The 21,736-nt window shown below is 40.5% G+C and overlaps 3 protein-coding genes across 3 annotated transcripts; 2 read left to right on the top strand and 1 right to left on the bottom strand.

The window, feature by feature from the left end:
• The first annotated feature begins 6,127 nt into the window (after positions 1–6,127).
• On the top strand, positions 6,128–11,749 carry znf451 (zinc finger protein 451). The gene is made up of 12 exons (XM_083897625.1): positions 6,128–6,156; positions 7,013–7,085; positions 7,296–7,379; positions 7,475–7,588; positions 8,192–8,303; positions 8,421–8,556; positions 8,641–8,767; positions 8,866–9,025; positions 9,141–9,288; positions 9,392–10,884; positions 11,455–11,520; positions 11,629–11,749. The coding sequence occupies exons 2-12, from the start codon at positions 7,017–7,019 to the stop codon at positions 11,667–11,669; spliced, it is 2,550 nt and encodes an 849-aa protein (XP_083753751.1). The 5' UTR covers positions 6,128–6,156; positions 7,013–7,016; the 3' UTR covers positions 11,670–11,749.
• Positions 11,750–13,239: 1,490 nt separating this feature from the next.
• Positions 13,240–15,756, top strand: bag2 (BCL2 associated athanogene 2). Its single transcript, XM_083897548.1, has 3 exons — positions 13,240–13,455; positions 13,875–13,984; positions 14,876–15,756. Exons 1-3 carry the CDS (start codon positions 13,334–13,336, stop codon positions 15,268–15,270), a joined length of 627 nt encoding a protein of 208 aa, XP_083753674.1. The 5' UTR covers positions 13,240–13,333; the 3' UTR covers positions 15,271–15,756.
• A 2,472-nt stretch (positions 15,757–18,228) lies between these two features.
• Positions 18,229–20,599, bottom strand: rab23 (RAB23, member RAS oncogene family; the record flags this gene model as incomplete). Its single annotated transcript, XM_083897549.1, has 6 exons — positions 18,229–18,545; positions 18,649–18,741; positions 18,826–18,908; positions 18,992–19,148; positions 19,409–19,494; positions 20,445–20,599. The coding sequence occupies 6 exons, from the start codon at positions 20,597–20,599 to the stop codon at positions 18,412–18,414; spliced, it is 708 nt and encodes a 235-aa protein (XP_083753675.1). The 3' UTR covers positions 18,229–18,411.
• Positions 20,600–21,736: the final 1,137 nt, after the last annotated feature.

Genomic DNA, 21,736 nt, shown 5'->3' with positions numbered 1-21,736 from the left:
AAACTTCTTTTTTTTTTATCCAGCCCTGAAAGACAACTTTAAGAAAGTGACAAGGCAACACATTATGGATTTTTGATTTTGAAGCATGCTGATCCAGACCTGCACTCACCTCCACTGTCTTATTACAAAGTAAAAACATCCACTCACAACAACTCATGATTCTATGAAACTCAACATTTCTCTTCCTGTACCAGTCCCTACACTCTTAGAAAAAAAAAGTGCTAATAGAACCATATAAGGTTCTTCGGCTTGTCGTCATCGGCGAACCCTTTTGGAGGGTTCCACCAAGAACCCTTGAAAAACCCTTTCTTCGGGAAAGGGTTTTTCAGAAGCAAATGGTTCCAGGTAGAACCACAGCCCTTGTAGAAGAACCCTTTTGGAACCCTTATTTCTAAGAGTGCAGTGAAAAACATATATATGACTTTTGTTCACGACCACATTAAGGATTTAAATAAACATTATGGCATGATAACCAACACTGCCTTTACTTTGTAGTCCACTATACTGAGGACTACATTTCCCTTGAGACGCTTTGGGTGAGGTGCTTTTAAGCCATGAACCACCACAGCAACCTTTTCTGTCTGTTTATAGCTTGGAGGAGGTCTGATGGTGCATTCCAGAGCCCATCCAAACCAGTTGGACATGGGACGTATCCTACCTCCAACTACAAAAAGTGCACTGGAATGCCTGTGGGAAAGCAAGTGGGACCTCCTACCAGCGAAGTCGGGGCTGATCGACCTACTCCCACTTCACCAAAATGAAGTCGGAAAATAATGGTGGCGCGCGTGGAGTCTAAAACATGCAGGGCAATGGGTCCCCATGGACCAGGATTGAGAGACACCGACTTAAACACAACTAACAAAACTAGAATAATGTAGAAACTATGATGACACATTTGCAGGAAACTCCTAGATATTACATTATAAAAAAAAAACATAAACACCTCAGTATTATCAGCAGAATTGCAGCACCTAAGCACAGCGACCCGACACATGACAGTGCAACAAGTTCAGGTTACTTTGAATACAGTTCCAACATCAGCTTAATGTTAAGTCTTGTCCTCATTTTCATTCCTGCACAACGTCCAGCGACGTTTGCAATATCGATAAAAAAAACCACTATAAATACAATAAGTACTCATAATATTTGCAGATTAGAGCCATAATGAAAGCATGGATGTAGCCCATGTGGTTACGCCCTGTAACTCACACCTCCTAAAGTAAATATTTCCTTTCCAGTCCAGTCACTTTACACTATATCTGAACCTGATAGAAACATGAACGGATGTGAGCTCGTTCTTATTTTGGAGCGGTGTAGCAAATTCACAAGATCGATGAAGACAGGAAAATCCTAGGGCCTAAAGCTAGTGAATTTATCGACATGCCAAATTGTCTGGAGAAGACATGTGCACAGAATTTCAACTGACAACAATCAAAGTAAAAAAAAAAATCAGACACGGGGGCGAAAAAGCACAGCAGACATTATCGACGGCTCTGTTCAGTTCATGCAGGTAAGTGCAGTGAACCAGTGTGCACCCTGAAACTGAGGAAACTGAATGGTACTCAGCCATCATTCATTTATATAATATGCCACAGCCCTAAATTAACAGTATTGGTAATGATCAATTCTGTAATGGTTAATACACCAGTGTGTAGAAGTTCTTTAACCAAAATTATGTTTGTAATGCTAAAATATGATTATTAAAGCACATTATTATTTATTGATTAAGATTTTTGCATTCCTGACCAGAAAAATAGGTTTTAGTGGTTGAATGTTATGCTTGATTAATTTCTAAGCCCAGTGAGTCGGCTCAAATTTGGGTAAAATGGATATGAAATGGATAATATTATAGCCCTCACAGTATAATCCATCAACAGCACAGGGTTTAGCCTCTTGCCCTGTGTCCTTGAGCATATAACTTATTGAATCCTTACCAGCTTCAAAGGCACAGTGGTTTCCCTGTGGAGGGGAGCAAGCAAAATATAGCATCACTTAAACGTCCGCATTAATCATGGTAGCAGTTAAAAGAGGGTACCTACGGGTTTGCGTGTGGGGGTGACTTGTACAGACTGGTAAAATTCTGGCAGGACTCTCTTCTTCACTTTGCGTTTCCTTAGATTGGAGGGTGTATCTGGTTCACTTTCAGGAAGCTCGACCAGTTTGTGTTTGTCCTCCGTCACTCGAGCATGGATGCTCCTTCTCGCGTGGCGTGGGCTGTGCCTGAAACCCTGGGAAATATGAACGAAAACGTGAAGCAAAAGTAAATGTCAAATGCTTTCATCCTAAATATGATAATGACGAGATTCGGGGGCTTTGCAGCAGGAGCACTGTTATGTGACCTAGATTCAGGAGTGAGAAGTGTTGGGAGGACGATGACACAGCAACGCTCATCAATACACAGGAAGGAAAAGGGAGACATTTCAATGTAATACTGTGACTTTTCGAACAATCTTCTAACAAGCTTTTATTTTTATTTTAGGCATTTATTTTTTTTTAGATCGAACATGCATGAAGATAATAATCAAGGAGACCGTCCTGCTGTTGTGTCCTTGAACATGATACTGAACACCGGCCAGCTACACAGCACCGATCCAGTAGGGATTCTGTGTCCTGTGGGTCAATAACTTCACCTTAGAGACTTATCTTTTAGAACTTTAGAACCACTGAGAATCAAAAAAGGAAGAAAAGCATAAGAAATTAAAGGGAAATAAAATCTAACTTTAAATGTGCCTTATATTGAGGAGTTTAGAATATACTATCATTACATACCAGGAAGTTTAACTACCTATAGCTTTTTTATCTAGGATCCTGTTTGCTAATATACACCGACTAACCATAACATGTTTTAATGGAGAGGCTCATGTATATCACTCTTATTTCACTTTATTCATAATTGGTCATCTATTTTCTGAAATATATCATTTTACAAATGAATAGAGGAAACACGTTTTGCAACCACATTTTATTTTGAAAATAGTAAAACGGAAACTGACGTCTGACTGAGTCTCCCCTTGACGCATTTGCAGGAGAAAACATGAGACATGATGAATCATACAATTTCAGCCGCTTTCTACCGGCTCACTCTGATTTCATGCACTTTCAAGCCTTTTTTTTAAATTATGTTTCTTTCTAAGAACATTCAAGAGTCTGGACTCACATTCGAGCGATTAAAAACTGCAAACTCACCTATTTATTGATAACACATGCGCACTGACTGCGCACAAAATAATATGGTTCCCTCGACAAAAATCCAAAAAAGTCCAATCAGAATTAGTCATAGTATACTTGGGGAAATGTCACATATAATTTAATTAACATTTAAAACACAATCGTTCCTCAAAGGAGTAAATGTCAATGACTCAAGTCCATGATGTTAAAAAAAAAAGTTCATCCTATACGTACCTCTGATCGAAAATGGTGCGTTCGCAGGCCAACTACAGGGCAGAAAACACACGAAAGAGTGATGTGACGCAATTAACAGTAACATGCCAGATATAATTCAAAAATATAGAAGAGTTTAAGATGTTTTAATGAGGTTTAAATGTCGGTTTAGATGTACTGCGGGTGTCTTGGGAGATGCCTATGACACTTGACACAGATGATAAACACAAACAGTAGACGATGCATTCGTGTTCAGAGATGACATGATGAGGTGCAGGCAGATTGGAGACATAGAGAGAGAGAGTATATGCGGTGCAGATTTGGCCTGATACTCACTGCGGCTCCTGGAGCGTCCGGTGAGCACAGATTTCATTGGATGCTTTCCATTACGCAGCCTGCGGTGCCAGCAGCAGAAAAACAAAATTGTTGCAATGGTCCCGAGCAAAAGCAGCAGCAAAAGCAGCGCGCATTGAATACTGTAGGGCCTGAGCAGCACCAAAAACGCCGCAGCGATCATCCTAAAGGCGAGATGTAGGACAGGATGAGCCGCAGCCTCAGACAGCAGCTGTCTCCTCTCTCTGCTGCCGCTTCAACACTACACTACACTACACTACAGCACAGTCTCTACTCTGAAGCACCATCCAAACCCTCGATGATGACTATTACACACACATACACACACTCTAGCTCTCACATTCATCAAGCATCGCACTGCAAAACCGCGTCGAGTCACAGAATAAGACACAGCGCAGACTATACTGATATCATTGTTGCGAGGATCAACGCATGACTCAGCAGGGACGCAAGTTTGTATTTATTTATTTATTTACCTTGATGGTGGGGTTTTTTTCTCCTAACGGGGACAGGAAGAGTCAGCAGATTCACCAGGGCATCGCAGTAAAGTGCTGCAGAGTCAGGCAGAGGCAGTTAACCATCACTAAACACTTCTGTAGAATGTTAATAATAATGGTTTACAACAGTCCCCCATAAAGAACCACTCACTGATTTATAACCACAATCATCATCATATTATGACAAATATTTATTGAGTTTCATTGGGTATGAAGTTGGTGCATGACATGTTAAATAATGAAGCATCTCATTTTGAGATTAAAAATGTTTGTGTTGAAAAACAAAACATGTTGCTGCTCACCATCTGTTTGCTTCTTCCACTAATTTGGGGAATGTTGTAGTTGCCAGTGCAAACACCATTTCTGCCATTTGTTGTCACTTTCACAGTAAATTTCACAGGTATTGCCAGGATGTGTAACCCGAGTGAAGCTGCTACACAAAAGGAGATTTACCACAGTCCAGAACAACCGTGGGGTTCTGTGCGGGAACCATTAAATCATTGTTTACATGTTTTGATTCAAGAAATAGTTGATATTATATCATATCATATATTATATTATCGCTCCAAAGCTCAGGTCTTACCCAGGCCGTAGTCCCACTGATGCCGAGTAGAGGTGAAATCAGTCCCATTGGGCAAAACCGAATGTTTCAGTATATGTAATGAAAAACTAGAGCATCTCTTAGGACAGGCATTATTTCTCCCTGCAACACTTTGCTAAAAGTAAGCGGTGGACGATCCAATCTGGGCGAAGAGATGGTGTTGTCCTGTCCAGACAGAGAATGGGACACTTCCACTGTTGGGAAACATCCAGATGGACAATGTGAATGTGTTTTTTGTAGAAACAGTGCAGCATGTCATATTCTCAATGGAACATTATACAAAAGTAAAAGGCAACAGTTGTTTGAAGACCTTTCAGATCTGGGACAACTGGACTGTCTATGAGAATAGAGTAATAGTCACCCTGTGCCTGCTGCGTAGAGCCTGCCGGAACCCCTATTAGAAAAAAGAAGAGCTGCGGCCAATAAAAACTTATGTGAATTGCAATCATTTGAGGAGTGTCAATACACATAATACAGGTGTGATCACTGTGGGCAGGAGGAAACAGTTGTTTTAGCTAAATGTCAATATCAAAGAGAAATATGTATTATGATGTGAAAATTAAGAGACGTTAAATTTAAGAAGTATTTTTAATTATTATTTTAAGCAGGAGCAGTATTGCTAACATTTTGATTCACACTCCAGATGGTGGCGGTAATGCGCCAAAACGTTGTTTGCCAACCGCCATAAAACCTCAAACGAAGAAGAAGCTCTCCGAGTGAATGCTTGTCCTGGTGAAAAAAACAAACACATTTAAACCTGGGATTAAACAGCATTTTTTTGACCACTCGGAATTGGGTATGATTGAAATGTTGAAGCTCGAGGGATGTTTTCGCTGAATCTGTTTGCATTGCACTGAAATGCATTTAGTTTTTATTGATATGCTAATTTTCCAACTTTCGCAAGTGAAAAATACAATATTTCAAAATGTATTTTTAATAGTCTTTTCAAATTCAGGATTATTATGAGTAAACCACAAACCCGCATAGAAACAAACTATTTTCGAAAGTATTGTGTTAAGAAGAATCAAATCCAATTGTGCTCGGGGTCTCATAAAAGCGTGGACAAGAAGCATGTGCATCTAACTTGGAGACCAAAGTACAGAGTTCAAGCTAGCGACACATTTACTCTGTGTTTGAACAACTGAGTGCAATTTGTTTGACCAGCTAACCATTAACGCCGTCCACCCCGGACGATTCCGCGTTGAAAACAAGCGCTACAAACCTAATGTGACGTCGTCAGACCAGACTGTACCGGAGCCGAGTTTATTTTGATTTTGGACTTTGGTTGCTAGCAGCCGCCCTCGTCAGTGGAAAAACAAGCAGGTAATATAATACCCAGCGTCGTTCAGCTCGATTTCACCCGTCTAAGCTTAACTCTAATGGTACGTGAAACTGTAGCAGCACTTAAGTGGAATGAAGCCGTAGCAACTGTCTGCGTCCGAGCACTAATGTTAGCATAGCCTGAACGTTTGGAACATGGGTTGCTGAACGTTAAGCTATCGCTACTGCGTAAGTTGCTAAAATAACATGTAATAAGTAACGATGCACGCCGATTGCAAACCTTTCTGGTGGCAGGTGGTTTCAGTGAGCGAGAGACTGGAACGTTTCTCGTTCAAATGTAAAACGAGTTTGAAATACCAACAGTACACGTTGTTACCTTTGTGGAACTACACATGATGACATTCAGTGTTTAAAAACTTATCTCAGCTCGTCCATGAAACACATGAACCTATTTTCTGCCGCGTTAACATCTTTCTCGCGTGTCCATTCGTGTTGCTGCGCAGCTGCCCGGCGCTCAGTGCTGCCACAGGAGGAGGAAGGGTGTATTACACGTTCAAGGGAAAGGGAAGGAGGGGATCGTCTCCCTTCATGTTGGAATATGGAAAATGATCTTGAACTGACAGTGTTTTTTTCCCCCTAACTGCTATTTTTCATTTGATCAAACGTTGTACTTGCTGTTCTCAGTGTTTGTTTGAATCTCTTTAAACACTAAATAATTTCTACTCTGATATTTATGTTTATGATATTTATGAGGAGAAGGGTTACACATTTTTGACTGCCTGACGCAAAATCCCCAGTTTGACGTGAACATTGCTGTTTTACTTGTACTGTACATTCATACACATACCTTTTGTGTCGGGGCATTCAGAACATTCATTACTTTTTTTAATCCCCACAGATCAATGTCTTCTCCAGCTCAAACAGATGAAGATGAGGTGGAAGAAAATGAAGAAGAAGTGGAGTTTGTGTCAGTAAGTGATGCTTGTCAAACAAGTAGTTAAATTATAAGTTAATTACCCTCCTAATTGTTCCATTTTGTTATCTATGACTGTATCTGTAGCAGCGATTCAGACAAAATATACCATCAATTTTACAATGCACAGGGTTTATATTGTAAACCCTTGATATGTGGAGGTGTGATTCATAACGGTAAACGGCATGGTGTCTTGTTCTTGCTTCAGGAGGACCCTGTAAAGCCAGTATTGGAATGTATCGATCTGCTGAGTGATAGTGAGGATGAGGGATGTTCATCATTTGCAGGAGGGGTGAGTCGGTGCATAGAGCACTGCTTTTCTGATTGGATGTTAAGTGTCCAGGCTCGGGATTTCTGAAAGTACTGTCCCGTCTTTTTGTAACACAGCTTGAAGATGAAATCAGCCGACAGAAAGCACGCGTTACATCTACACTGGACAGACTAGCGAATCGGGTGGAGCAGGAGAAAAAGGAACGAGCAGATAAATGTCGAGCTTTCAAGGTAAACTAATATCATTTGTTGCTTAGTAATTTGCTTTCAGGAGAAATCTGTGTCTCATCATTGCACTGATTACCACTTGAAAGTAAAATGACTTATTTCTTACTATTACTCTGCAGTAATTCAATAACGGTATGTGTTGTGATATCATTTTTTTCATAATTAACACAACAAAGGTTCAATAATATATATAATGTAATTGTCCAGAGCCTTTTTAAAATGCAGCATCCATCCAAAAATTTCCCTGTATTTAGTACTTATCTACAATGAGAAATAAGAATTATGTGATCACTTTTATAATTATTTACTTTATTTAATACTATTAATATTTATTTATTAATTACTCCAATTTTAACTCAAAAAGGTCGGTAGGAATTTCAGAGGGTTCTGTTTTTTTGGTATTTGGGGGTCAACAGAAGTTGAAGTGTAGAAGTGTAGGATCAACAGTGCCACCCTGTGGGCAGAATGAAGAACAAGTACATTTAAAAGCAGCTGTGTATTTGATACATGATACTTTCTGACAACACTATCACTCCTATGAGGTATGCGGTGGAAAACAAAAAGATTGCACATGTTCTAATTTTTCTCTTTGTCCTTTTTTTCCAGGAGAAACAAATGCTACAAAAAGCTCATGGGCAGCAAGAGTTGGCCTTGAGTTCTGCAAATGCAGTTGGTCAGGAGGCAAAGCGCTGTGTAGACATGTGGTTAAACATGTCAGGTAATCTGGATCACTTGTTTTTCTTCTTGAAGCTTATTGATTTGCAACCATGTCTGTCCACCTGAGTGTACTGTAAATTAAAACTGTAACTTTACTTTGATCTCACGCCTGGCACAGTCAGTTCAGGTTCTGGAAGAAGAAGAAACACACCTGCCTTTCTCCCCAGGATGAGTTCCACTCGACACTGTTGTCCAGTGACTAACTGTGACCGTGTTTTTGACCACACATCCCTCCTTGCTGGGCACTTGAAAAGGTAATCTTGTTATATTACACAAAAAGTATATTAGGTTAACTATTTTTTCTTGGCATGTTTTGAAATACAATGTCTTGTGTTTAGGTTTGATCATTCTCCCTGTGATCCTACTATCCATCTGAAGGGAAGTCCACCTGAATTGTTTGCCTGTGTCGCCTGTGGTCGGCATTTTCAGTCCAAAGAAGCATGGAAGAAACATCTGGAGACTAAGGTTTATACACGCAAATCCATGCTCTGTGGTTGTCAGATTTTTACAGGTCACTCGTTTATGGGCAAATAAAGTATAGACTCTCCTTTTTTGAACTGTAGGTATCCTCATCCACTGCCGATGGTCACAGCATCACTCAGACCTATCAGATGATTGTTGGTTTTGCCTGTCCTGCCTGCTACTTCCTGTTCAACTCCCAAGAAGACTGCTTTCAGCACATGTCAGGCAGAAACCATTTCGCAGAGACTCTCCCTATGAATGGTGCTTTGAATAGTTTTATTTTCTTTACATCTTCACCTCATATAACTCGTATTACTAATGAAAGGCCTCGGGCTGTTCTACATAAATAAGTATGCTTGTACCTTTCCTCACTCAGAGTCTAAAGCAAGACCCCAGCCAGTTGCCATACCACAGTATGTTAAGAACCGTCTAGTTGCTTTGTGCAAGGACGTCGCGTTCAATGTCAGATGCTCTTTATGTCACAAAGTGCTGATGTCGCATCAGACGGCTCAAGCGCACTTCAAGTAAGTTTTTCTGAGACATGCGCTCAGTTTTTACACGTTCGTGCTTTGTTTGTGTGCTGTCTCGAACTAATGTCGACTATCTTTATTCACTCTTTTTTTTCAGTGTGCAATGCAGACAAGGCAGTGCAGTGGTCAAGGCTGACAGAACAATAGTGCAGGTGATGAAACAGCTGCAAGTACAAGGGCAGTGCCTCATCTGCTGTAAAATGTTCTTCAGCCAAGCTGAAATTGAGAGACACAAAGAATCCACTCAGCACGACGTGGAGATCAATCAAACAATGGAGAAAGCACTTCTTCAACACTGCAGGTTTGATAAAGGTCAGGTGACACGCTGGGCTGAAGGGCCACACGGGGAAATGCAGTACACTGGCCTTGAAACACCCGTTCACAAAAGAACACGGAATAAAAGTGATTCTGAAAACTTTACAGGGAAACGGCAACGACTTGACCCGAGTGTGAACGGCAGCACTACAACAGCCTGGTCCTGTGAGTGTGGTGTGTCATTCTCAGAGGAGGCTGCAGCTAAACACCATATCCTGGCTGTGAACCAGATTTTCCATCTTTGTGGCGTGTGTGGCAAACACATGATGGAATCTTCAATCACCCGCCTGCATATGAGTCGCATGCACGGGGGAGCTCATCTGTCCAACTTTCTCTACTTCTGCCGCAAGTGCAAAGTGGAAATGCCCAGGCATGAAGATATCCTGTCACATGTGTCAGAAGCCCACAGTGGACACACCTACTACTCTGAACAAGAAGTGTCCCAGGAAGTTGCCACAGCCATCGAAGCCAAGCCCTCCACCAGCTATGAAGTCTCCATTTCTTCGTCCTCCAAGTCCATCGTCCAGCAGAACACGGTAGAGCCATCTTCTTTGAAAGCGGAGCCGACCTGGATGTGTCGGATGTGTGAGGAAGTCTTTGACTCCAAAGCGGCCATACAAAAACACTGCAGTGACCCGAGCAGTCACAGCTTTCAGAGGTTCATCTGTGGACACTGTCCTCAGAAGTTCTTTAAAGAATCCACTGTACGTAGACACTGTGTGAACGAGCACGATGGGCAGATACAGAGCTCCCACTTCTGCGGCCTCTGCGACAGCATGCAGTTTGACTCTGAAACCGAGTTCTTGGAGCATTACAAGAGTCTGCACAGCAAGGACTACTACTGCATGGATGATGACGTCGTCGTTCAGCCTGCAGTCGATGAGAGAGCCAGTCCGCTTACATGTCCGTGCATGAGCTCAGAAAAGAGCACCAAGGAAAGAAAAGCCACATACACACTGTGCATGAAGAATCTGGCCGCTGAAAAAAAGTGTCAATATGTGTGCACGCCTTGCGGTGTGTGCACGCCGTCCTACGCACAAATGAAGACTCACGTCCACACAAAACATGACGCCTTGAACCTGGACAAGACCTACGAACTAGAGTGCAACGTTTGCCCAGAGACATTCTCGAGTGTGCCGAACTTCCATAATCACTATCACTCCCAGCACTGTACACTGGAGCCCTGTGTCAGCTCCTGGACCTCCAAGAAAGAAGTCAAAGAAGCGTCCACTTCAACCACACCTGAAACTGTGGAGATGAACGCAGAAAACGATGGTAAATCGGTTAATTTCACATCTTGTCGTGTCCATATGCAGTACAAAGCCACTGTGTAGTGCAATGTAGTAAAACTAGTGTGAAACCTTTAAAAACAAACGATATGAGTCATTAAAATGAGTTCACACGTTCATATTATGTATTATCACCTCGCAACATTCCCTCACTGCAAACAGGAAGTGAGTCGTTTTGTGTCAATACAGACGGAGGCAACAGAAACATTGTGCTAGTAAAGCAAAATGGACAACACAAAGACATGTCCATGAAAAGTTTCCAAAGTGAATATTTCAGTACTTTGATGGGATAAACGATTCTTGCCTCCACCCGCTCCTCTGCTGCCATCATATACACACAAGCGCTCCCTCAGTCGGGTCTGATAATATTGCTTGACGGAGCCTATATGTAACTGACTGAACTATTCATAACCTTAAGATTCAGCACATGCCGCACACACACAACTGTAAACTTGACTTAATTAGGTCAAACATTTTAATGTTTTTTGTTGTTATTGTTTTTTTTTAAATTACACAGATTTTAATGGATTGGATGCTGTTGTGTAATTTCTTACAGGTGACTCGGATGAGGAAATGAAGCAGGAGCCATCTGTGGTGGAAGAAGACGCGAGAGAGTCAGCAGGTGAAGTAGAAAATAATACGAATGTATTCATTCAGGATATAAGCATGTTTTGATGTATTTTTCTCTTAAACAAATATCCTTTTATAATCTGTTTATTTTTATTTACAGAGATGGAAGAAGCCCTTAAAAGAAGTCTTTTGGAGTTCTAATGGCTCAAAAGCTAACGTTTCTGCGGACATGTATTTGTGTTGAGAAAGTATTGAATAAATGTTGGTTGTGTGACCTTCCCTTAATTTTTTTAAAAAATCATTACGTGAGAGCATCTCCCATGTAATCCCATCTAATCCAGAGTTATTGTTTTTTTAGCTGTTAATTAATGTTCCCCTTGTTGCAAGAAGACACGTGTCAACATGTGCTATAGATGGCATTGATGACACTGCAAGATGCCTTGGCTGAACTTGTGACCACAGCGTCTCGGATTACACTCCAGTGTGTTGCACGCACCAGGCTTTTCTGAAGTGCTGCCATACCGAGAGCGTTACGTGACGCAAGATCCGATCGTTCAAAGTCGATGCATTATCCTCCCTGTGCTGCACAGATGTATGGGGAACATGGTGTTCACAGCACACTGCAATACAATCCTTATTCCTCATCTGGAGGTTACTATTGTGCACCAACTTGAATACTCCCACTGGAAGTCCTGTGTAACTGGAACTGCATTTAACTTGTACATTTATTGGCAAAATAGTTGACTTATTCACAGCTTGCATAATATGTCAACTGTTTGGTGAGGTCGTCGTGGCTCTCATGTAATGTGAATTGAATTGAGACTGAAGCCTCCTCATTGTAGAATTTGTCAGACGCTGACTACTAACCACAGCTTCACCCACTGGTGAGAAATGCCTGCAGCTTTTATGCAGCAAGTTGTGTCAGACATTGTAATAGCACTGTAATAGTGTTGTAAAATGAACTGAAACAAGCAGGGGACGTTTCCTTTTTCAGTCTCGATCAATATTGGGACTAATACTGTTATTAAACAGCTACAACCAAAGGTGAACATACAGTAATAGGAAGAGTGAAGTAAATAAAAGGTTTTGTTTTTAATTCTCAAACATATTCTGTATGAAGGTATTGCTCTTGTTGTTTTAGCCTATAGTACTTCTTTGTACCAAGCTATTACCTAGATGTTACTTTTATTGAAATGACATGCTACTACTGCAAAGTTACTATCAAAGTTTTCTGAAATATACAAAATAAACATTCAGTGTTTAAACAGTGCTTAACACAAACAACCGGACTACTGTAGGGGCTGAAACAATTACTAAATGAATCATCCACTATTTTGATGATGGTTTTTTTGTGTTTTTTTATTATTAAAATACGTTTTCTGATTTTTTTTCATGTCAATATTTTCTGGTTTCTTTGCTCCATGTGAAAAATAAATTCAAAATAATTAAAACTGAATCATGTTGGTTTGTAGACACAATTTCAAACACTAATCAACGCACCTTTCTGACATTTTATGGACTAAGCGATTATTCGATCGACCGAGATGAATCGATAATTAGAATAATCGTAATAATAGTTGCACCCCTTACTGCGATAATGGGAGTTATTCTTACACGACTGGGAGCCAGTGATCTGCTCTGGGCTGGTCGGGAAACTTCTGCGAGGAGTGGACGCAGGAGGAAACGGGAGGAAGTTACTGCCCATGTTTGGAAATGTTCTCCTGGGTCTGCAGCTGCTATCAGACACACTGCGCTGAGAGCTGATCACACACACACACACACACACAGGACACAGAGGACTAACACTCTCAGACACACTCCTATTAGAGTAACAATAACAATCATTATTATCAGAATTCAACGTCATGGCTCAGGCGAAAATACAGGCGAAAATGAGCGAACCCCCGAGCAGCAAGTTCAGCAGGACGCTGTCCATGGCTGATCGCTCCGGAAGACTGCTGGAAAGTTTGGATCTGCTGGAAATGAGGTACAGTTTGTGCGTAAATCGTTATTTTTTTTAAGGACATAACGTGTGAATCCAAGTATTAGTGGAGAGAGAATATCGGTCGCCTTAAATGCTTCATAGATCACGTCATTAACACGGTTTACATGATGATCACGAAACAAACAATAAGCGGATGTAAGGATCAAGTATTGTATTCTTATTATTTAAAATGACATCACTGTTCGTGTTGTATTGACATGTCTTTTCCCCTTTCGTCGTCTAACATAATAACAACTGCACCGTTATCTCTGCAGAGTGGGTGGATGTTGTTTTAAGGCTGGTGCCTCTCTGTGTGTGTGTGTGTGTGTGTGTGTGTGTGTGTGTGTGTGTGTGTGTGTGTGTGTGTGTGTGTGTGTGTGACTGCATTGTGTCTCATGTCCTTTTTTTTTTTTTTCTTTCAGGGTGGAGACTTTACGTGAGACAGCCTCAGCCATGGAGCAGGAAAGAGAGAGCATCCTGGAAATGATTCAGTCCTTACAGAACAGCCAAGAGATGCGGAACATCTGTGCCGGTGAGACAGAGGGCACAGCTTCACATCAGATAGATAATAGGACAGATAGATCAGATACTGTAGATAGATAGATAGATAGATAGATAGATAGATAGATAGATAGATAGATAGATAGATAGATGACTAAAGTGTAATATAACATCATGTTCAGGGATGAGACTTTTATCCCAGCAGCTGAAACATTGTGATCCAGTGAGGTTATGTTTTTGAAAGCTGCGTTAGATTTGGGTGGTGGACTTTTAAGAACCTCGCCCCAACAACATAACATTTAAAAATCCATTGTTTCCTTCACCCTGCATTACTACACTCTTAGAAATAAGGGTTCCAAAAGTGTTCTTCTACAAGAGCTGATGTTCTACCTGGAACCATTTGTTTTTCAAGGGTTCTTGGCGACACTAATGGTTCCAGTAAGTAACCATTTTGATCCAGAGAACCCTTTAAAACCCCTTTCCTGAATAAAGGGTTTTAAAAGAGTTCTTGGTAACACTAAGGGTTCTCCTATGACACGTGTCAAACTCAAGGCCCGGGGGCCAGATGTGGCCCGCCACGTCATTTTATGTGGCCCGTGAGTGGTTAATTGGTCTGAACCACTTATATACATGCTATATCTTCCACTATAATAAAGTATGACACTTAGTTAGCTGCATGACATGACCTCGTGAATTTTAAGCTGCATATATTCCATTTTTTTTATTATCTTAACATTTATCTATATTGAGGATAAACCAAAAAAGCAGATATCAAGCTCAGAGAGACTTTATCCTGAAATGGGAGTTTTGGACTCTATCAGCATCCCAGCATGCAACAGGACAGACACATAACATTGTAAGGCGACATTTAGCAATGTTCAGCTCCTAGGTTTGAATTTCTTTCTTGCTTCGTGTCTTCCAGGGGAAAGAGAGGAGTTAGACTTAACCGCAAATCGCATTATGGGCCGAACACTGTCTGTGGAGATCTCTATTGGTACAAGCAGAAACTCCCAGCAGGAGGAGGCACTGCAGAAGGCCACGACGATCATCGACGAAATAGTGAAAAAGCTCCTGGACGACATGAACAGCAGCCGACAGCAGCTCATGGCTCTGCACGCGGCCTGTGTGACGGAGGCGCCGCCGGTCCCCATTGACCAAAAGTTTCAGGCCATCGTGATCGGCTGTGCCCTGGCGGACCAGAAGAAGATCAAGCGCCGGCTGGAGACTTTGCTAAGGAACATTGAAAACTCGGAGAAGAACATCAAGATTATGGATCACCAGAGAGTGGAGGTCCCACAAGAAAACGGCAGTCAATAAGACTCGTCATCGTCTTAAATGCCACTTTCGCTCAACAAGAACTGCCGTCGACGACACGTGGAGCACAAAGATGGGTTCCTACGGCAACAGCAGCAGTTCATATGGCACATAACGCTGACACTTAGGGCCAAAAATACAGTAAAGCACGAGTGAACAGACACTACCATGCTCCCTTAAGGATTTTTAGTGTTTTTATAATTATTAATAATTCTTTTTTTTAACACTTAATATATTTCTATATTATACTTTTTATTCAGCATTTTAACACACTGAATGCTTGTTCATTATATTGGAAAATCTAGCGCCAATTATCAGTTATGTCAGTAGACCAAAGTGACACATCGGTCTGGTGTATGCAAATACAAATTTAAATGAATAGATATTCATTGTCGGATGGATAAATTCAGTGCAGTATCAGACATATTTAGTTTAGTTTTTAGATGTGCAATCACTATCACTACCTCTTTGGGCAGTACAAACCATATTAAGCTGTGGATTTCATTATTATATTTGCACAAATGTGTTCTTTTAATGTTGGATTGTAACAAAACGGCAAATAAAACATGAAATGAACAAGGCCTTTTCCTGTAATTGGGATTATAGTCAGATAATCTCCACTCTGAAATGCACATTATCAGTAAACATGATCAAAGATAGGAGGGAAAACTACAAACTTGCATTAATTAACTTTTAGACGGACGTGTACAGTCATTTAAAATTACACACAGGATGCCCAAGAAAAAAGTAGTTTTATTTATTTTTACTGAATTCAGATTATGATCAACTCCCCCCCCCCCCCCCCCAAAAAAAAACCACACACTTAACATCAGGTGCACATCTTTTGTTGTGGCACCCTTTCGAGTTGTGTTACACGCATAACTGTTAAAAACAAAAATCATCCAACAATGAGTGTTTTTGTCGAGACTGTGAGCGTACAGTAAACATACTGGTTCGTCTATCTAAACGTGTGACGTCGGTTTATAAAGTGGATTAAATGGTAAGACACAGACAAGAACACCTGAGTGACAGCACGTGAAGTATGGTTAGTTTCAACTGGTGGTTCCTTTAAGATGTTTTTTCCTCATCTTAATGATAAAGTGCACTAAATCCATTCAGTCAAAAAGCAACAAAAAAAAAAAAAAGAGGCAAACATTACGTAGTAAAGAGAAAGCTGAAGAAATTATTATTTATAGATTCACTGCAGTTATAAACAAACAGCAAGATTAAGGATTAAGATGCTTACTGGTGGTCACAGGGAGGGAATGTAAACTCGGACAAGGCATTGTGGCTTTGAATATGTGGAAAATAAACGGCTTGCATGCATTATATGTGCCACTTCCCCTCCACAATAAAATAACGGTTTACATAAAACCAAACAAGAAAGTGAAATGCGACAATCTAAGGATTCACAGAAGTTAAAAAATAGAAGAAAAAAATAATAATAAACTCAGTCCCATCTGGTCTGCATTAGCAAATGTAATCCAAGACAAACGTAATGCGTAGAAGTAAAGACATAAGATTTAATGTAAGACTTTTCCCCACATCCTCATGCATTTTTGTGCTTGGTGTCCATTTTTGCAAAAAAAAAAAAAAACATAAAATAAAACACTAGTTATATTGAGAAATAGACTTTAGTTTGAGAAATAACTTTGTAGTATCCCTTCTTTATGGAGAAGAAACTAGTCAGCAAGGTTTTACGTCCTTTTCTGTATTTCAGCTTCTTCTCTCAATTTCTGATTACAAACGAGTAGATGAGCAACAACTAAGTTTGAAAAGTTATAAATGTATTGAAAATAAATTTGGATATGAAAAGATAGGCAAAAAGTCTATGAAATGTGAAACATGCAACTAAGAGAGCAGAAGATGATAAATCCGATCATTATTTCCAGTCCAGAACCTGGTGTTAAGAGTTTGCTAAACAAATCTTTAAATAAGTGTAAGCAGACACACAGGACTATTTTATGACAGTCGTTATTCATATTTGGTTATAGAAGCACATTCTATTCATTTCATGATACATCCAAAAAAAAAATAACGGCAGAGTTCGTGTTTAATTACAGCTCAGGAAAAAAGGGAAAAAAATGGAAGTTTGGCACAATATCAACACTGTTGTGATTCATACAAAAATACTTCTGCACCGAGAAGTGACTTTGGATTCAAGTGTTTTTTTTGTGTCCACATTTAAACACCGTCATCTGCTGAACCATAAGCTGTTGACAATTAGAAAAGAAGATAGAAAATAACGGGAGCATTGTCTACTGAATATGCATGCAAACCTATTGCACGGTTGAAATGATCATGAATGGGTGCTCAGGAGGAAATGTTCTGCAACGTTTGCTGATACTTACATGTACTGTGTGGTATGTATCGCAATATTTAAAAATAATAAAATAAAATAAAATAAAAAGAAGAAGCCACAGACTAGTGCTGGGCACTAGGTTAACGCATGTTAACGCATGGCGCGTTTCCATGACGACTGCCCGGGAAAAGATGCGCGTGACGTCATGTTTCATGAGTCCAGGCACCGTTTATCAGTTATCCCCGTCAGCTGCATTAGCTCCTTTAGCTCCGTTAGCTGCATTAGCTCCGTTAGCTGCATTAGCTCGTTTAGCGCCGTTAGCGCGAATACAGTCAAACTAGGGCGGTCTGTTTAATAAACGAAAAGAGCAGCGCTACAAATAACCAGCGTACCCGTGTACTGTGTACGTGTGCCTCTGTTTTTAAAGTTTAGCGTTACTTTAGAGACTCATTTTAACAATCCGGAGTCACGTAAAAACATGACGTCACTCGCATCTTTTTTCCGGTCAGTCGTCATGGAAACGCGCCGTGCGTTAACGTCGACGCGCCCAGCACTACCACAAACACTCACAGATATATATATTTTTTACACATACAGCGTACCTGCATTTCTTGCTTTCACACAAGAGCGTACAAATGTCGACAGACCGATAACGCAAGTCCAAGTTTGAACCGATAGAAATTAATCCGTGATGTGGGGATTATAATATCAGATTAGTTGAAGTAGTACTTCCCAGTCTATATGGGCTTTGGTCTCTGAATGTGGCTACCTCCACTGAATACAACAAGTGTCCAATCTAGTCTTAGTCACAATAGACTAGAACTCTAACGAAATGATTCTATCTAGACTAGGCTGCAACTTCCAAAAGGATTTTTACTCTTCTTGGTCCTTTGTTTGTTAGGTCGCAAAGTGATGACTTCTCTGCCGTTGGTGGAGCTCTGGTTGCAGATATTACTACTCGTGGTATTAAAAACACCTTTAAAACAAGATTATTTTGATGAGTAACGTCACCGTACTTAAAGAGAAAGCTTTGAAAAATGCACCATAAAAAGGTGAACGTGAAGACATTATTCTCTTACCTATTTTATTGCTTGTTGTGTGAACCACCTCCGTCTCCTCCGCCGTTTGCTGTTTGAGCTGCAGGAGGTACTTTTCAGCCAAGTACTTGAAAACTGTCAAGGAAGAAAGAAATGTCGCGTCAGTGACGTTAAGAATGAGACTTGTTTACGTTAATGAGACTTATTTCAGTAACTCACCCTCGTTGACGTTGAGGTCCTCTTTTACTGAAGCTCGATAAAATCTCAGTTTCAGTCTTTTAGCCAAACCCTCTGCCTCCTCACTGTAATACAAAACATATGTTCATTTGATTAGTTTATTACCACAGTGTTATTTTTTATTTATTCAGAGTAAAAAAAAACATACTTTTTTATAACCGTTTCTTCCAGGAGGTCAATTTTGTTCTGCACAAGAACTGTTGGAATATCTCCGACCTCTGCCTCCACCTTCTCCCTCCAGCTGTCAATGGCCTGAAATGACTCTCTGTCTGTCGTGGAGAAGACGAGCACACATGCTTGTGCACCTGAAACGCAAGGCATGACAATTCTTTTAAAAACAAGGAAACAATAGAATAGAAAATCTTTATCGTCATCGCACAGGATCAGAAAACTACAGGTACAACATAACCGTCAACTCTGTAACAACTCAGGTTTTTTTTTTTTACATGTTAATGGTTAACTATTATGTGTGCCAGAGTGCGTGTTTTCTACGCAGCCAGTGAACAATTAAACCCCAGCAGTCAGAGTTAGAGTTGTCACAGTGGTGGTGTGGGTGTCTCCTTACCGCGATAATAAGCCTTGGTGATGGCGTCGAACTCCTCCTGCCCTGCAGTGTCCCAAAGCATTAGTCTGACCTCTTCATCGTTGACACTAAAACAATGAGCAGCAGGTAATGAGAGGGGGAAAAAGTAGGTCATTAATTCTCACAAATTCTCAGAAGTAAAAAAAAAAAAAAAACATAATCACGTAAAAGGGCAGAATGATTGGAAAATGACAGAGTGCTTTTAAAGCCAAATTAAAGAGTATTTGAGACTGAATTCCATCACGTCTACTCGTTTTTAGTAATTCCACTTGTAATTTGTATCACACCTTGTTTATTCTGTGTTTTAATTGTGTAACCTAATTTGTGTTTTTATGTGACGCGGCCTTGGCCAGATCTCCAATGGAAAAGAATCAAAATGGGATTTGCCTGGTGAAATAAAAGTTAAAGGGGACATATTATACCCTATTTCTCCAAGTTAACCTAGTTCCCTGGTGTCCTAATGAACATGTCTGTGACATGCTTTGGTCAAAATACCATAAGGATGAACAACTCCAGGAATTTAGTGCATTGTGACGTAACGTAAATGAGCGCGGAAGAAAATCACAAGTTTCATCTACTGTACTTAGGCTGAGGAGGACCACCAAAACATGAGTGAGTCATTTTTGTCACTCTTTGCCAACTGATAGAACCTCCAGAGTCCCAAATATAAGGATTTAAATGATTAAAAAGTCGATTTTGCATAATATGGGACCTTTAATAAATACGTCTTGCAGAGCACAGTTACTGCTGTGAAAATCATGTATATTTGTAAAACAAAAAAAAACAAAAAAAATTGATTACATATAGTTTATAACTAAATATTAAACATGTGTTTGACAGCTTCCATATCAAACAAATCTTGCAGGATACTAATTTGTATTTCTGTCAAAATGTTTGTTTTCTGTGAGGTTTGTATGTCCGGTTGTCAGTAGAATACAATTCTGAAACTAAGCTGCCTGGTTGGGGGTTTGTACTCTAGCGTCTCTAGTTGTAGATGATAACTCTAGAACTTGCTTACAGTATCTGTCTTTCCAGGAAGTCCACGCCAATGGTCTTTTTGTAGTCCTTAGTGAAGATGCCTTTGCAGTAACGTTGGATCATACTGGATTTGCCGACGGCTCCGTTGCCGACGACGACCACCTTGATGGCCACTTCCATGTCCTCCTCCAACATGGTGCCGATGCCTGGCTGGTTTTCTCAATTCCACTCTGCCTGGGTTGTTTTGATAAAGCGACACGGACACATGTACCACCACCTGAAAGTGTCAAATAAATAACACTGATTGAAGTGTGGTATTAAAAGACAGCGTTCACAGCTACTGTTTCACATATATATAATGTGAAGAGAAGAATCTCTGCATTTCATTAACAAGCAATTTTCCCTTGCATAATGGCTGGAATTTTCCTTCCAACGATTATGATGTGTGCTCAATTTGAACGAACCGTTTTACAAGGCGTGACCACGCCGTTTGTTTACTCATCCATTAGCAGTGGGAGCAGCAGACTCCACATGGTGGCTGCTTCTTTCACAGCGACATGTGTGTAAGCTGCCGAGTGCGAGGCTAAACAAAATATTGCGAGACAGCTGTACCCAATGGACACCGACAACCTACTGTGAGACGAAGGGCCAACAGCTTGTTTGGATTCGAGTCACTCGCGGAAAAAGACATTATTCATTCACCATAATTTGGCTGCATGACACAGACGCGGGCAAAACATGCCGTCTGCTCTTGTACAGCCTGCATTTTTAAGTGTTCTGGACAACGGTGATGTTATTTATCAGCACACTACACCGTCTGCTCATTGTTTTATAACTGTTTATTTTGGTGCAAAATGTCATATTTGATCAATTCTACATGTTCAACTGCTCCTTTACTTAAATATCTAAACGGCCAAGTTCAAACGGAGTATCACTACGGGGAAGAAATGACATCTAAATGACCTTTGAATATGGTTGTCTGGGTTTCAGATAATGCTGGGAGTTTCTCACACAACCATCTCTAGAGTTTATAACGTCTGAAAAATGGTACAAATGGTCCGTGTACGAGGGGAAACTGCCTTGATGCTGACAGAGGAAAATTACCAGACTGGTTTGAGATGATTAAAAAGGCAAAAAGAAACTCAAGCGGCCACTCCTTACTCCCAAAGTATGCAGAAGACCATCTTTGAAAGCAAAACACCTCACACTATTGTGACGCAGATGGCCTACAGCAGCAGAGGACCACACCAGGTGATACTCCTGCCACTTTATTACGGCCTCTGTACCTAATAAAGTGGCCAGTGAGTTTTTATGTGCAGTTTCTTGAAAAGA

Source organism: Microchirus variegatus, assembly GCF_963457635.1.
Source record: "Microchirus variegatus genome assembly, chromosome: 11".
Lineage (NCBI taxonomy): Eukaryota > Metazoa > Chordata > Actinopteri > Pleuronectiformes > Soleidae > Microchirus > Microchirus variegatus.
This window is presented reverse-complemented; position numbering and strand designations above follow the sequence as displayed.

Coding starts and splice junctions, on each gene's coding strand:
- znf451 (XM_083897625.1), top strand. CDS start 7,017: ATGTCTTCTCCAGCTCAAACAGATGAAGATGAGGTGGAAGAAAATGAA. Junction 8,557..8,640: donor CTTGCTGGGCACTTGAAAAG/GTAATCTTGTTA, acceptor TCTTGTGTTTAG/GTTTGATCATTCTCCCTGTG. Junction 9,289..9,391: donor ACGGCTCAAGCGCACTTCAA/GTAAGTTTTTCT, acceptor CTTTTTTTTCAG/TGTGCAATGCAGACAAGGCA.
- bag2 (XM_083897548.1), top strand. CDS start 13,334: ATGGCTCAGGCGAAAATACAGGCGAAAATGAGCGAACCCCCGAGCAGC. Junction 13,456..13,874: donor TTGGATCTGCTGGAAATGAG/GTACAGTTTGTG, acceptor TTTTTCTTTCAG/GGTGGAGACTTTACGTGAGA. Junction 13,985..14,875: donor GATGCGGAACATCTGTGCCG/GTGAGACAGAGG, acceptor CGTGTCTTCCAG/GGGAAAGAGAGGAGTTAGAC.